A 16,247-nucleotide genomic window follows, 5' to 3' on the forward strand; every position below is an offset into this window, starting at 1 on the left:
TGGTTATGAGATTAAATGGAGGTTCTTTACAGAATGGATTTACAGTAAAAGAATTGCAAAAACTTTTCAAAATGATTCCCTCATGGTCTTTCTTTAATGTTCAAAGCACACACCCACCGAATAATTTAGTGAACATTTTGCACCATGTCATTGGTGGTCACAAGCTGCTGAAACTTGGGAAAATACCAATAATTTTCTTTGTGTATAATTCTTAAATATTTTTTCTTCCTAAAAACTTAGGATTCCTAAAATAGGATTCCTATCTAAAGTTTTTTAGACATTTAATTTCAGATTTAGGGCATACCCCAAAATAATCACAATAGTATACAGGTTTTACAATTTTCCCATTTGTATGGATTTCATTTGGGAAATGCAAGATCCATTTCTTTAGTTTTTAATACTTTATGTACTATTTTTTTCAGTAATTTCATTTTTTAAATAGGAAAAAAAAATATTTCTCTCACTGCTAAGAAAGGTTTTGCCATATTCTGAATGCCATCACTGCTAGCTGCTAGATATGCTTTAAAAAAAATCAGAATTATTCTGAAGAGAGCTAATTTCTTATTATTTACAAATTATAAATTACCTATGAAGAGTGGATGAATTATGTTATAGCATGAGATCTCACTCATTTTGCAGTTAAAAACCAAAGCCCACTTTTATTTTCATTATCTTTTCAAATTAAATTCTTAACTCTGAGATCTGCTAAGATTCCTTGAGAACTCTTCAGGCTTGGAATCTACCACAGGAGCAACCGCAAGTAACAGAGCCTCCAGTTCAGCTGAATAGCCAACAGGAAACTTTCAGAGGGTCTTCAGAAACTGCAGCACCACAGACTTTCCAACTGAGTTTTAATGGAAGATTTATTGCCATGATGTAAAAGCACAGACTAAAATACAGCTGCTCTTGTAGAAAGACCCGTGGTTGTCACAGCGTGACTCGTTTGGATATAATGGTTGGCAGGAATCAATCAAGGTGAAAAAGGTAAATCATTAAAAGCCAGAAAGCAGAAACCATGGAAAAATTTGTGCCAACATTAAAAACATAATCATAGGAATAAATAAATAGAGGGCTGAGGATTGGAAGCAGCTTTCAAAAATGACAATTTCCAGAACATTTAGAAAAAGGAAGAATCTGTAGGGTGAAACATTTGGAATTACACTCTAGTACTATCCACTTATGGAAAAAAAGTCTAACCAGAAAATCAAAATTTACCCACTTTGCTGCAACTGGCATGATTCTGCATAAACAATCTTTCAGAAAAGTTTGACATTTACAAGCATAAACAGGTGTAAGGACCACAGAAATAAAATGGTGATAATAGGACCATGATATCTGTAAGTAAAGCCAAGGCAAACATTTAATCTCTTCTTCAACATGGATATTTCTATATTTGAACTAGAATAATAGTTCAAATTATTTAACTATTATTATAACAATTATTGAACTATTATATTCACATATTAAAATTACCATTATATGAACCACTCATTTGTTAAAAGTAATCTATTTTATCCCAGGAAATGTAAGACGTGGACTGGAATATTAACCATTAACTATAAACAGTAATTGAAGGAAGCTTAGAGTTTTTTACCAAGGAAATAGCTTATATTACCTACCTGTGCCTTTGTAATACTTGGTACAGTTACCATATTCAATATCCTCCTTTTTAATATCAAACTGAGGCAGAGCAATTTTCTCTAGCTGTACAGGATCTCCAGACTGCCAGATAAACCGTAAGTCATCAGTTGTGTAACCAACTGCAAGACAAAAGTATAATAATAATTGTCTAAGATCCACCTCAATCACAGTAAACTCTGCAAGAAAACCTAGCATATATGTATTGTATATCCTTCAGTCTTTTTCTATTTCCTGCTCAAATAAATAAATACAAAAATTAAATAATCTGCAGCTGCATTTTTATGTGGGCTGAAGTTGGGACTTAGTGGGTGAAACATTATATTATCAGCAATATTAAGATGACTAAGAGGTATTTGTTACAGGGTGTACTTTTCAAACAAAGAAAGCAAAGCTGTATTTTCCACAGCTTTCAAGCCTCCATACTCATTCATACTCTACTTCAGCAAAAATATGAACAAGAAGAATTTTAATGAGTCTGAGTAACTTCAAAAGAATTTAACAACTCAATTACCATGATGAATCTTGGTGTTTGTGTAGAACAACCACACTGCTTATTTTCTTGGATAAAAGCCCTGATTCATGGCAACATTGCCATTCAGGAAATATTTGCCCAGGAATTAGAGCAGATGTGCAGTCCTACAGAAATCAGCTGAGTGCCTTCCTGACCCACTGAGGACAGACAGACCTCAGCAAACCTCTGAGTGCCCAAATCACATTATATACACCAGCACCAAGTGAGAGGCAGTGCAAGTTAGACTCACAATATTCAAGAATAAAGCAGTATTGATTAAATATGCATAATCAGAATCATGATTTACAAGCCATTTTTTTGCTACATTCTGTTCATTAAAGATTAACTTAATTGAAACAAAGATAATGTGTGTTAGATGGAAACACAGATGAGGAAACATAAAAAAGATGGAGTTGGAAGGCATAATTGTGCAGTTCAAAGCCTGAGAAAAACGTTTAAAGAGCCATTATTTTTCTGGAGGCATTAGATTATTCTTTTTAATTTTTGAAAACCAGCTGTGATTAAGAAAGTGAAACTGTTCATAAATGATGTCTTTATGATTCACAATAATTTAATAAAAATCACAATGTTTCAAAGCTTCATAATATAATACACTATAAAAAATTGTTTTAATGTTTCACTCATAAAATCATTTTCACCCTGTTCCAACACACAGTACATCACAAAACTGCCAAGATCCTTTATGATAACAATTACTGGAGAGTGAAAATTGTGTCTATAGAGAATATGCAGAACTAAGGATTATAACTGTGGATATGAGAACATCCTAGTAACAACTGCTGGCCTTTTTTGATTTTGAAATTTAGCAAGTAAAAACAAAATACTGATTTGAAAAAAACCTAAGAATAAAACTGCCAATGGCTAGCAGGGAAAACTGGAAGGACAGATAGGTATTCATGGGTACCTTTCTTACTTTTAATAACTGAATTAAAAGGTAGAAGAAAGTTTAGTGCACAGTCTTTTCAAAGAAGCAAATTCATTGCATTTGATTATATCATCTTAGCATGATTTTTTTTAATGAGTAGTTTCTCCTTGCATGACCATACCTTTCAACTCTTGTAAAGTCAGTGGACTTGCTGGACTGAGAAACCTTAAGTGAATTTCCATTAGTATTACTAATTCCAGTTTAATCCCAAACTGACTTGGGTTTTCCATAACAGCTTACTCCAGCTAATGTACATACATAGTAGTGATGAACAAAATTATATGGACATACTAAAATTCTAAAGAAAAATGCTGACAATCAAAACCTAAATTGTAAAACTCTATTATTATTATTATTATTATTACTACTATTATTATCCTTGTCCATATTGTGATACCCTGCCAACTTTGGCTAACCTTACTATTTCTTCACTTGTAACTTCTCTTCCCTAACCTCACCTTTCCCACCAGACCTGCTGGAGTAAGAGCTGAACAAGTTTATATGTTACAGCAGGAGCAGACTGGAACAGGTCACCTTCCTTCTCTCTGCTTCATGCTCATTCCTATTTTGGAAAACAGAATTACCATGAAAGTGGGATCACCAAGGAATAAACTGTTGGAAAAAGCTGTAGTTTTTGGGGCATGGAAAGGAAGATGGATTTCAGAAACATTTGTCTGCAACTTACAGCATGGCATGAAGCCCTTCAGAGATGTGACCTGTCTGCCCTGTTGTAAGATTAAATCACCTGGAGACCAGAAATAGATTCCTGACTACATCCACAACACACCCTGAAGCCAGTTTCAAAAGGTTTGATACCAAATGACCTCACTGGTTTGGCATCAAATACTTTTCCTTTGGTACTGTATCAAAGGAGTTCCAAACAATACCAATGTTTCATCAATGCAAGGGGATAATTTGGGCCCCCAAACCTAAAAAGCAGCACAGGCTGTGGAAGTCAAAACCATCTGGCAAAATCATTCTTTTTTCCAAATGATATGTTTCCATTTATCTGAGTTTATTGTAAATGCTTTTATAAAAGGCGTCAGCTATCGTTCTGGTTGATAGCAAAAGCTAAAACTAAGAGTGCACAGTGCCATAACAGTAAGAAACATCTTTAGTAGGGAAATGTACATTGGTAGGAAGCAGTGAGTATCAATTTCATTTCATTAAAAATCTTTAGATGAAGTAAACAGAATTAATAATTTTTGTTTGATTCTCATGCATGCCTAGAAGAGAACTGTTTTTATGGACAGAGTGATTTACATACAGCTTTCCAATTGCATCTTGCAGCGCTGTGTATCCATAGGAAACAATGTCAAGTCCAAAGGGCATGACAGTGTAATAGACAATCTGAAAATACAGAAAGGGAATTTAAAAACTGTGTGAGCTGTCAGGTAAGCAATAGATGACCATGAGAAATAAAAAAAACCCCAGGTTTTTGATTTTTGTCTTTGTAAAACAGCAGAAACAAAGTTTAGAAGTCATAATTAGCAGTTCGTAATGGAGATCTCTCTAGTATAAAATAAGACAATACAATTTTATAGAGGGTTTTAAACATATAGAAGCTCACAAATTAAAGAACTACTAATACAAGACAAAATACATATAGGTCATAGAATAACCAAACCAAATGTCCATACAGACCAGAGTCCTGTCTCCAGCATTGGCCAACGACAGACTTCTAAAGAAGAATATGACACAGCAGCAATATGGAAGTGTTATTTTGTCAGATATCCAGCAGCATCCACAGCATCCAAAAGCTGCACCTCAAGGGCCTCCCAAACCAGAAGGGATGCTTCGGTATTTAAGGGACATCAACAGATTTTTTTGTCTCCAAGAAGCTGTTTTGCTTTCAGCTCCTTTCTGGAATCTAGGTGTCCTGGTTTCACCTGGGACAGTTAGTTTTTTCCCTAGTAGCTGGCACAGTGCTGTGCTCTGGATTCAGTATGAGGACAGCATGGATAACACACTGATGTTTCTGGTTGTTGCTGAGTAGTGCTTACCAGAAACCAAGGAGTTTTCAGTTTCTGCCAGTCAGAAGGTACACAAGGAGATGGGAGGCAGTAGGTAGTGAACAATTCTATTTTGCATCACTTGTTTCTCTTGGTTTTAGGTCTCTCCTTTGTTCCTCTTATTATAATTAGTATTAGCATTAATACCTATATTTTGTTCTACTTTGCCACAATTTTTAAGCTGTTTTCGACCCACAATTTCTATGGCCTTTATTTTCCTGCTTCTCCTTCCCATACCACTGAGGCCAGGAAGAAGTGAGTGAATGGTATTTAGTTTCCAGCTGGGGTTAAACCCTGACAGCACATAAAGTTTAATATGCACAGCATCTTGCAGCAAAGAATGCCATAGCTAACCCGCACACACTCTAATCATGCCTTTTTATCTATCCTCAGTCTGTCTCATAGTTTTTTCACTGTAAAAGAAGGGAAAAAAAATCAATGCCCATCCATTCTCTCTGTGCCATTCATGACTTAGAGACCTCTATGGCACCACCTCAATTATTTTGCTTTTTCCAGTGTGAAAAGTTCAGCCTTTCTCAGCTGTTCCACACCTTTGACTGTTCTTGCCTCCCCTCCTTCAGCTGGAAGACCAGAATTGCATTCAGAATGTAAGTATGGCATACTTTTATGCACTAGGATGACTTTAATCCCTAATACTTCCAAGAATTCAATTCACTTTCTCAAATAGTACTGAGTTATTAGCTGACATTTTCAGAGAACTATCAACTATTACTCAAAGCTAATTTTTTTGGCTGGAAATAACCAACTCTAGATCAATTAGGCTTTATGTGAAGCTAAAATAATTTTTTTTCCCTCATGCATAATTTCCAGTTGTTTACATTGAATTTCATCCCATACTTTGTTGCTTAGTCATTAGATTGACTTGTGGTTCTCACTGTTGTCTCTTATCTTTACTGTTCTGCATATTTTGGTATCATCAAATGCACTTGCAAATTCAGTTTTTCAGGTGATTTATGTTGAAAAGCACAGAGCGCAGAATAGATTTATTTTTGGGGGGACAGTCAACTCTTTTACTTCCCTTGATGTGAGCAGTAGCTGTTTATTCCTGCATTCAGTTTCCTAATTCTTCACTATTTGTGGAAGAGCTTTCTCTCACACAAATTTTGCCATAAAGTATTTTGATAACTGGAGAGTCTTTCATTTATACATGATAATACCTCTGTAAACTAGAAACACAAGACATAGAAATTACATATTTTAAAAATGTAATCAAACCACAGTCCCTAAAATAATTCATCTTACCTGCATACATATCAATAAACAGTATTTTTAGAAGATGGCAATAATTTTTAACTGTATTGAACCTGGTTTTCTTTTTTGCACTTTTTCAGAGATAGTTTTCTATCCAAAACACTTCCATTATTATTCACTCAATATTCACTAATCATTAACCATTCCTATTGAGCTCCTTATAAATACCTGCAACCTAGCAAAAATATTTGAAAAATATTTCGGTGTTTTATTTAACATTTGCTCTTTCAAAAGGGAAACTTCTTTCATAGCTGGAAGTTATTTTCTACCTTGAAATATTAATTTCTACACACTTCAGAACTACAGAAGCAGCTGAAATCAAACCCAAGACCTTCAGAGCAAACAAAATGAAATGCTTTGATTGCCCAATGTATTTTCTTTTCTGATCACTGCCAGCAATTGTCTTGAGACTGATTTTTCTCACTCTGTTTTGAAATGGTAAAAAAAGAACCCAAACTCTTTCATATTGTTTCTCTTTTTTTTCCATCCATTTCTACTGCAGGAAGCAATAGCTCATGTGAACCTAGCTTCTCAAGTGGTTCTCTCTTAAAGGTAATGTTGCAGTACATTCAGACATCATTCTTATGTCTATCAGGGCAATATGTTACAGCACACACTAGAAGAAAATTCACTTCCTGTTAGAAAATTTAGCCTAATCTCTACAAACTGTAAACTATAAACTCTCCATATCTGTAATTCACTATCAACTCCCTTTTAATCAACTAATTTGCTGGTTTAAGTGGATGACTATTTTTGTGTCATTGTGTATACCTTTGATAAACCAAGTTAAACCACCAAAAAGGTATATGTTAATTGCAATTCAATTGAACAGCAATTTGGAGGCTTCTGAAAAGAATTATATCCAGTGAGGCATAGAAATTCATCAGGATTTTTTCGCAGTACTTTCACAAAACATACATATTCACAAATTTTATAATATCTGCTTTCCCTATATCTTTAGCAAGTAATCATTGTTTACTTTAGTTGCTGTAAAAATTCAAGTAGTGTGCAACATATACAGCTTTATTGAAGGCTGTATTTCAGATATATTATCCACTCCACTATGCTTCTAGGAACCTAAGAAATTATCAAAAGGGTTCAAATTTAGTTAGTTCAGTGTGTTAGGTTATCATGTATATAGACACCAAATTTCTCACACTTGCAGCGCTACCATCTGATTTCTTTACACATGTTATTACAGCATTGTTTAGAAACTGTCTCATATAAATTTAAATGTTAGTAATAAATGGTATTACAATACTAAGGCTAATACAGAATATATGCTTCACATAAAATCCCTTTAAAAAAAACAGTGGAAACATTTAAATAAAATACCTCATGCTGACTAGGACATCTCCATCCCGAAATATAAAAAGAAGGATATTTTCTTGTGTGACATCATGGAAGTTAGCATTTTTTTCATTTGCAAAGAATAAGTCTGGCTTCCAAAGACACTTAAACATAGTTGGGTCCACTGTCAGTGTATCTGAACCTCTCCAGTCATTGGGCAGTTTGAGTCTGGGGTCATTCCACTTCTGTCTTAGAAAGATGTTGACTCTATAATCCTGATAGGAAGAATAAACAAACATTAGACTACCCAAAAGTCTAGCAAAAACCCCACAGAGAAATAAAACCATTCCACCAGACTTGGAAGAGAAAAAATTATGCCCTGATTTTTCTATCACAAAGACAGTAATCACTATTCAAATTACATTACAAAGTATTATGTTTAACAGACTTCAGTACAAACAGATTACATCTCACTCATGGTTTTGAATACAGCAACTTTCCTTAAACAAAGGATCAAATTGCCACTCCAGAGTAATTTTTGCATTCCCTCAGTAAAAGCTCCTGTTACCCAGGCATAGAGAAAGGCATGCAGCAGGGCAGAGAGAGGCCATAGTTTGACGGCACTAAATGGCTGCAGGCAGCAGGCATGATATCACATCTTTCAGGATATCCTGTGAGTGCCAATTCCAGTTTACTCTCCATTTGTTTGTAGCACACTGATGGCAAAATATTATATTATAAAAGCAGGAAACAGAACAAAAAGGTAGATAATAGATTTTATACTAGACACCCAGCATACAGCCTCAGACCTTCTATCAGTGATCTGGAACTATCTTGGTAACAGGAAAACTGATGACAGCTTGCAACATAAGTACTGAGGTAGCAGGTATGAAAGGAGAAACAGAATCAGTCTCAAAGAGACAAAAATCAAGGCTTTACAGAGGAAATCTCCTTCTGAAATCAGTAAGAATCTGGCTGAAGGAATGACAGTAGTAGAGCCATGCTCAACGAGAACCTAATTTTGCTTTTGGGAACTGGAGTAGCATGTGTCTCAGGGCAAAATGATACCCTGCACGTGTTCTGTGCTTAGTGAAAGCTGTGTGCATCCAAAGGAAGAATCTGACCTAGAATGTCAGCTAGGATTTTTCAGTCTTTTCTCTTAAGCCTTTTTGTTTTTTACATTTACATTTAAGCCAGCGCCTCTTTTTGACGTATATGTAAACAAGGCAGATCACATACAGAGAAAGAATAAAGTTATTGTTGAAAAAAAAGTTAAACTAACCCAAATAAATGAATTAAAATTCTGTATGTAAGATTATTTCTATCTCCAGTCTTCACAGTTGCCTTCTATAGTGTGCTTTGCTTTTTCATAATTGTCTACTAGGTACAAAGCCTCCTGAGATAAGGGCTGTGTCTCTCAGAGCAGTGAAAACACTGCTACTGCTCTGCAATTACACCAAAATGCTAGAAATATGGGAGTGAAGATTCTCAACATATTTTTGGTTTGTTAAATGGATTCTGCACACAAAAAAATTTTATAAAGTTTTCTACTCTCTGTGTCAATTAGTCTCACACATTTTTTTGTTGATACAATTGAATTATCTTCTGCTATACTTACCGCATTTACAGTCCAGAGCAGGTGCCATGTTGAGACAGTCATCCTAACTTCAACCAGAAGGAGTCCACTTGGCTAAGACCTCATGCAGAATAATTTATTCTGATTTGCTCTGTATAGTTAAATACAGTGCCCTCTTTCCCATGTCCAGTCCACCAGCTAAATTACCCCAAGTATTTCTTTATTACACTATACTGTGTAATATTTTTCCTTACTGCATTGTAAGGAAAAGCAAAGCATCAAAACTCCGCACTTGTTATTTGTTGGTAGTTGGATTTGGAAAAAATATACATAGTCTGAGTCTTATTTATACAAAGACCTATGTTGTCTTGCCAAAGTAAAGAAGAAGCAAAAAATGGTTAATATGAAGTGATTTTGTACTGGAAGGCTCTCATAGAGAAGCTTCATAATTGGAGGGAATTCAGGTCATTATCTCAGAAAGCATCTTTTCAATTATATGTATATAATTGAAAATTTCCTTTACTTGCTTCTTGCTGAAGTTCCCATTCCATATGCACTTCTTCTCTCAGTGAAAAAAAATACTCTAAACCATATGAGATAAATACTGCATACCATTCATGCTCACAAGCATTACACTCTTGGTTACACTGAATTCAATTTCCCCATAAACAAGTGCATTACCCTAATTTCAAACAAAATAAGATGCCTTCTCAAAGCCATAGGCAAATGATAAGCACTGTGCAACACTTGCCTTCAGCTTACCATTCAGTAGAAGGAGATGCTTACATCACTGAAAAGCAGAATGCACTGGCAAAATAAGAATTGGAAGATCAGGTGGATGCTATTTTATTTTCTTCCTTGCTCTATTACAAATGAACTTAAACACCAAATAATCAGATGTTTGGACATTTTAAGAACTTGAGTCTGTTCCCATTAAACTCAGAGAAAGAAAAATCTCATTAATCTAAAATGGGGAGGTTCAGGCCCAAAGTAGAGACGTTGACAGGGATACTTGGAGAGGAAGGCCACCACATACTTGGGGCAATCCAGAGAATGTAAAAAAAAGCAAAGAGATGTCATAATACAAAATTGTGGCTAGCCAGACAACAATGTGCAAAATCTGCTTCTTAGAAGAGCATGCACCCTTACAGCATCTGGCAGCAATAAACACTATGATCTGGTAAAAATTTACTTTGAAAGAAGTCTGTGACCAGTCCTCTCATATTTGCACAATGAATTTTAAGATTCAGTAAGTGTATTAGAATTAGGTTGAACAGGGGCTGAAGAAACAATCTGCATGGAGCACATGGTCTTCCTGGTGTACATTTTACAAATGTTTTTTGAATTTGCAGAGTGATTGGCATTTTATAGTAAAGGAGAGTCAAATAGCAACTAAAAAGGCTGTAAGTAGGGGAAGAGGATGGAATTCAACAGTCATCAACATCAGAGCTAGGAGGACCTGCTAGGTAGAAGGAAACACAGAAGTATTCTACAGGGCTTTGTTTTCCCATGTAACTCCAACAGAAGGCAAGTTGTTTTCAGGGAGGTTGGGAGGCATTCTAGGAAATATTTCAGAAGTCTACTAAACAGTGTGCATGTGGCCACAAAACCACCTCAGGCCAGAAAGCAAGCATAGCCTATACATATCTCTGCAAAACAGAGCACATAGATGATCACGAAATGCACTCACACAAAGAAAGGCAGCATAATAGTGTTTCCATTTAATGAAGTAAAAAATGTCATTTTTAAGATTAAAATAAGGAAACAATGTTTTTTATAGTCACAAATATTAAAAAGACCTTTCTGTAAGATATTAAAGTAAAGGAGAAGGAAGAACTGGAGTTTTGTTGCTTGAGTCAGTGAAGAAAGGTCACACTGCAAGCAAAAACCTTGAACATAGATTCTGTAGACAGAAAGTCAGATCATCATCACAGAAAAAAAAATTATAGCCCCAGGGGTATTTATACCAGAAACTCTCTATCCCTAGGAATCCTTGACTGGTCATCCAGTTTAAAACAGTTTCTAAATGTGACATAATCACCCTATTATACCACAATTCTGCAGTCTCAAAAAATGTGTGAAAACTCAGGAGCAGAGTTAACATGGGATCCTTGACAAGGGGTCTAACAATAGAGAAGGAAGCAAGTTACAGGATTCAGGATAAAGGAAGCTTACTGGAATGTAGCAGCTGTGGTGTAAGCTCTTCTCCTTTTTATCTGTATGAATTCTGATTCTCTCTGTAGTTCACAAATTCTTTTGCTTAGTTTTTTCCAAGAAACTTGCTTGATAAGTGTGGAAGCACTGCAGTTCTCTTCAATATTGAAAACACAACATGAACACTATCCTTTCTAAAGACAGAGCAAGCATTTGCCCTTCAGATTCTTCATGAAGGCTTGATTAAAGTGATACAGGATTCTGGGCATAGGACCCACAAAATGGGTACTCTTTGGCTTTGAAACAAAGTAACTTCAATGATTTTCTATAAATAAATTCCCTCCTTTCTTAAATCTAAGTGGACTCTACCTCAGAAGGAGCTAATTTCAACTCTTTGAGGATGAGCCAACTGCATAGCTAAGAACATGACTATCACAGGACCAGAAGGACAGCAAGCAAGGTCTTCTCTCACTGTCACTCTACACATTTGTTTGTTGGGCCTTCTACCATAACCTGTCTTCCAGTCATCTGGTACCCATTGTTATTTTTCCCCACACTTCCATCACGCAAACCAAGGAATCGTTGCTTTAGCATGGCTTTACCCTGACATAGATTTTGCAAAAATTTATGAGTTCAATTATTACAGCCAGCAGTGGCTAGAGAGCAAAGCATCATCACAATAATTCATTGACTGAAAAACTTAGAAATGTATTATTTCAAAGATTCTGATATCACTCCAACCAGTTTAGTAGCTTCTGGTAATTTTAGAGACAGTCTATAAATCAATACTCCTCATGATTCTCACCAATGCCAGAGAAAGTAGAGAGGCAGCCAGCGACTCTCTTCTCCAACATCAAGGAACTTTTGCAGCAGTTCTGGTACTTCTGGAAATGTCTACTTTCTGAACACAAGAGACCCCTCTGATCCTTCACCTCCAGGAAATATTTTTGGTGCCTCACCTCCAGGAAATATTTCTCCTGTGATTCCAGAAGTACAAGTCTTTTCCTATTCTGAGAGATCCATTTCTACTGTCCGGTGTATTACCCAGACCAAGTACAATCCTATCCCCAAGAGAGAAGTGATTCCTGAATATCCAGTGCCCACTGCAGCAGGAAGAGTTTTCCAAATAATACATGGAAGGACAGATTGACTGTTAGTTTTTTTCAGTGCTTCCTGTATTAGATTAAGGCAATCAAGAAGTAACCCAAATTTGACATAAACATGCTTAGCTATCATGGTGATCAGCTAGACATAGAAATCTAAATGAAAGCATAAAATAAAGTAAGGATGGTGTCTGATATTCTCAATTACAGAGAGCATGACTTATCATACAGCACATCCTAGGAAATTTGTGAGTGACCATATCAGGAAGGTATTGGAATAAGAATCCCAATATTACCAGGTAGATTGTGCCTGGGCCAGTCTGACCCTTGCTGCTGGGCCAAAGGAGGCAACAGTGGTGTATCACCCCAGAGACACCTTTAGCTTGCTGGAGGTTGCAGCTGGACACTGAACAAGTCCAGGCTTGGTAGGAACTCCGTTTACCTCAGGAAGGAAGGCTTCAGGCTAATGGTGAGGAAGAAGGAGATGGATTCTGCCAGAGGGTTTATATCCAGAGCTTTATTCCATGGTCAAGAGGTCTGAATCTTGGTAACAGCTCCAGCAGAATAGCAAGCACATGGTCTGATGACCTTTTTAAGCTCAGGGACAGGGGGAGGGGAGGTAAAGGTGAGCACCAACCAGGTGAGAGGGGCAGGGTCTCAGGGGAAGATGACACCCAGTCAGGCCAATGACCCCTGGGCCTGAGGGGCATCCTTTGAACTTGACCAACCACACGACGCCTTGCTGGAATGTTAAGCCTGATTGACAGGACTCACTCAGCATGGGGGCAAGGGGGAAGGGAAAGAGGTATAGGCACACCTGGGAAGGGACCCAGAAGTTTAAAACAGGCTATTATAAGACACTGCAACAGGAAGGCACAGACAGGCATATTTACATGGTTGTGGAGAGCATACTTTTATTTTTTGGAAGGGCTGGTGGAAGCAAATCTCTCACATTCATGTTTTGTTACTATCTGAATCTGGGTGAATTGTAAAAAAGCCTCTTTAAAAGTCATTTTTTAAAGCATGCAACTAATTTCAGAAACTTGAAAGGGCCATCTGGCCCAATATATTGGATATCTTAAGACACTTATCTCAGTCTTACTTTCCCGCTCTTCCTCCCTGCCCCTCTTTAAATTTAAGTTCTCTTTTTATTTTCAGAAATAAATCTTGTGGCCTTTGGGCAAACTTATATTTTTTCATTTTAATGTCACTTCCCACTAATGCTGTTAGTTGACTTACTATCATTTGCAATCAGACATAAATCTCTGCTAGCTAAAGAAACAAATTTTTGGCCAAGCTGCTCAAAACTGTTCCAGCCACCATTTATTTCAACTTGGAGTGTCTCTGCAGTCCTATTGAAATTTCATTAGGGTGACATGCAAGCTGGTTCTGAGTTTTAAGTGGGCACTTACTTCCAACAACAACAAAAATGTGTTTTATTGCTTATTAGTGGTATTGTGGTTTATTGCTTCTCTGCCATTATGTGTCAGAATGCTGCCTTAGTCACAGCATTAAAAAAGCAACTTGATTCTGGGAACTGCCTCAATGCCTTAGATGCAGCAGGTCACCAAAGAGATCAGGGAATGCCTCAGAACTCCCACTCAGTGCATGTCTTGGTTGAGGCTTCCGTGTACTGGCACGACACACTGCATTCCCCTCTTTTTTACACAAAAGGAAAACCTGATCAGGTCAGAACATCTTCAATAACTAAATGCATTTTTTGGCAATCTTTTTGATAGTATTTGTTGGAGACAACGTGACAAAAAAAGATCTGCAAGCCCCAAAATAGCAGAAAGTGCTTTGCTGAAGGAACTCATAGTTTGAAATTGATTTTATTTCCCAAAGAAACAAAACAAGTCAAAATTGCAGTGAGGATTATTTCAGCCTGTTATTGACATGCTGAAATTTTCTGGCTGAACTGGAAACACATTTTTATAAACTTCACTCCCCAGTTTATCTTTCCCATGTAGTAAATAAACAGCAGGAAGGCTATGGTAATTGATAGCCTATTCCTTTACTAATGCTCCTTGTATTCCATCACAATTTATTTACATCTTCAGACCCACACAAAATAAAGAACCTATACATTTCATCCTTATGCACCTCTGTTCTTTTTCTCTCATATACAGTCTTAGTTTGGGGTTTTTTGAATAACACACCAAGCAACCAATGTAATAACTCTCATGAAGATCTTCAACTCATACTGTCAAATGGGTTCTTCCAATGAACATAATAACTTACGGAAATTAGTCTAGCTCTTGCATCTTAGAAAACATGGATTTCCTTTCATGTAAATCAGATTCTAGAGCTATAGATTCTAAATCTGTGGACATATATAGAGTGAAATATATTAATAGGTTTAGGTTTACAACATAAAGCACAGTCAGACAGTAACTAACCCCATCAACTTAATTCTCAGTGTCTGCAACCACAAAAAATATTTCTATTTTATAGTTCATAATCCTCAGTATGAAGTTTAATTTAGTAAGAAAATCTCCATTTGTACTACATGAATTTAATTTCACTCTTACCATAGTTGTCTCTTGAATTGACCCAAAGCTGTTAATGAAGATGTTAACTGCAACATCGACTGGAATTCCTTTAAAAAAAATAATTCTAGTGAGCTACACAATTCAGTAAAGGTACATTATCCTTCATTTAAAGTTCCTTTATACTGGTATCACAATTTCACAATGTAACTTTATCTTTTTAAGTTAGTATATATACAGTTATCAAAGTCAATAGAAATCACTAAACCTCTTTTTAACCTAGAAGAAAAAGGTAAAAATAAAACTCCTTAGTCCAGAGAGCTAATCTTACAGTATTCCACTGACTATATATGTAAATTAATAGTGTTTGAATTCCATGATTTTCTGTTGTCTCAGAATGAGTAAGCCAGTATTCCTTTTGCACACACTGTAATGGATAAGGCAATTCGTATTTCTAGCAGCAGACACTTTTAACTGTCAAGGTCATAATGAGACTATCATCCCACATTACCTGTTTATGATTTATGATGAAGTATTTCCTTATGCTTTAAGAGGATACCTCTTTGTGCAAGTAAAGTACATAAGCCTTTACCTGCCTGTAAAATATGAATACAGGCAGGTAAAATTATTGCATGCATCTTTCACAGCTATATAGCCTTGGTGTGAAAGAGTAGGAAATGGCTACCAATTAACCAAGAAAAATTTCTAGAAGTCAGCAGCTGTGAAGACATTAAGATGGTCTGGATTTTTTTCTCTTTTCCACAGCCAGGATTCCTGTAGTTGAAGAGGGATGGTATGACAGCTGCTACATCTGCCCCCTGTCACCCTGCGGGAATTGATTGGCAGTCATTTAATCTGGTGTTAACAGAGAGTTATCACAGAGCAAGGAGAAGTGGCCTGATAATTGAGAGAACTAATTATGGACCACTACTTTTATTTAGTACCTCTATGGTATGAATGTCAGGATGTCCACTGGATGCAGGTATATAATTTACACTGTTACAAATACTCAGTGGGTTTCTTCCTACTTTCAGCAGCAAAAGAGATATAGGAATATATGAATACTATTTTGACAGACTAAGCAAACACAGTGCTAAGTAACATGTTTCTTCCAATAGCATGTTTGTTTGCATAAAATATTTTTCTGCACATTTAATACATAAATTCAAACTCATTCTCTTGGTCACCAGAAATTTATGAAGATAAAATTTCACTTCTTCAGTTAAACCAATTTGTTTGGTTTGGTTTTTTAA

At 36.2% G+C, this 16,247-nt stretch overlaps 1 protein-coding gene across 2 annotated transcripts in view; it reads right to left on the reverse strand.

The window, feature by feature from the left end:
- GLRB (glycine receptor beta) overlaps positions 1 to 16,247 on the reverse strand; it is a 48,041-nt gene that overhangs the window by 17,326 nt on the left and 14,468 nt on the right. For both annotated transcript variants that reach the window (XM_058025046.1, XM_058025045.1), the window contains exons 4-7: positions 15,037 to 15,104; positions 7,718 to 7,947; positions 4,366 to 4,448; positions 1,620 to 1,760 (exon numbers count right to left, since the gene is read on the reverse strand). In XM_058025046.1, coding sequence (XP_057881029.1) covers positions 1,620 to 1,760; positions 4,366 to 4,448; positions 7,718 to 7,947; positions 15,037 to 15,104 — 522 coding nt within the window. The remainder of the gene's footprint in view (positions 1 to 1,619; positions 1,761 to 4,365; positions 4,449 to 7,717; positions 7,948 to 15,036; positions 15,105 to 16,247) is intronic.

Source organism: Melospiza georgiana, chromosome 5, assembly GCF_028018845.1.
Source record: "Melospiza georgiana isolate bMelGeo1 chromosome 5, bMelGeo1.pri, whole genome shotgun sequence".
Taxonomy (NCBI): domain Eukaryota; kingdom Metazoa; phylum Chordata; class Aves; order Passeriformes; family Passerellidae; genus Melospiza; species Melospiza georgiana.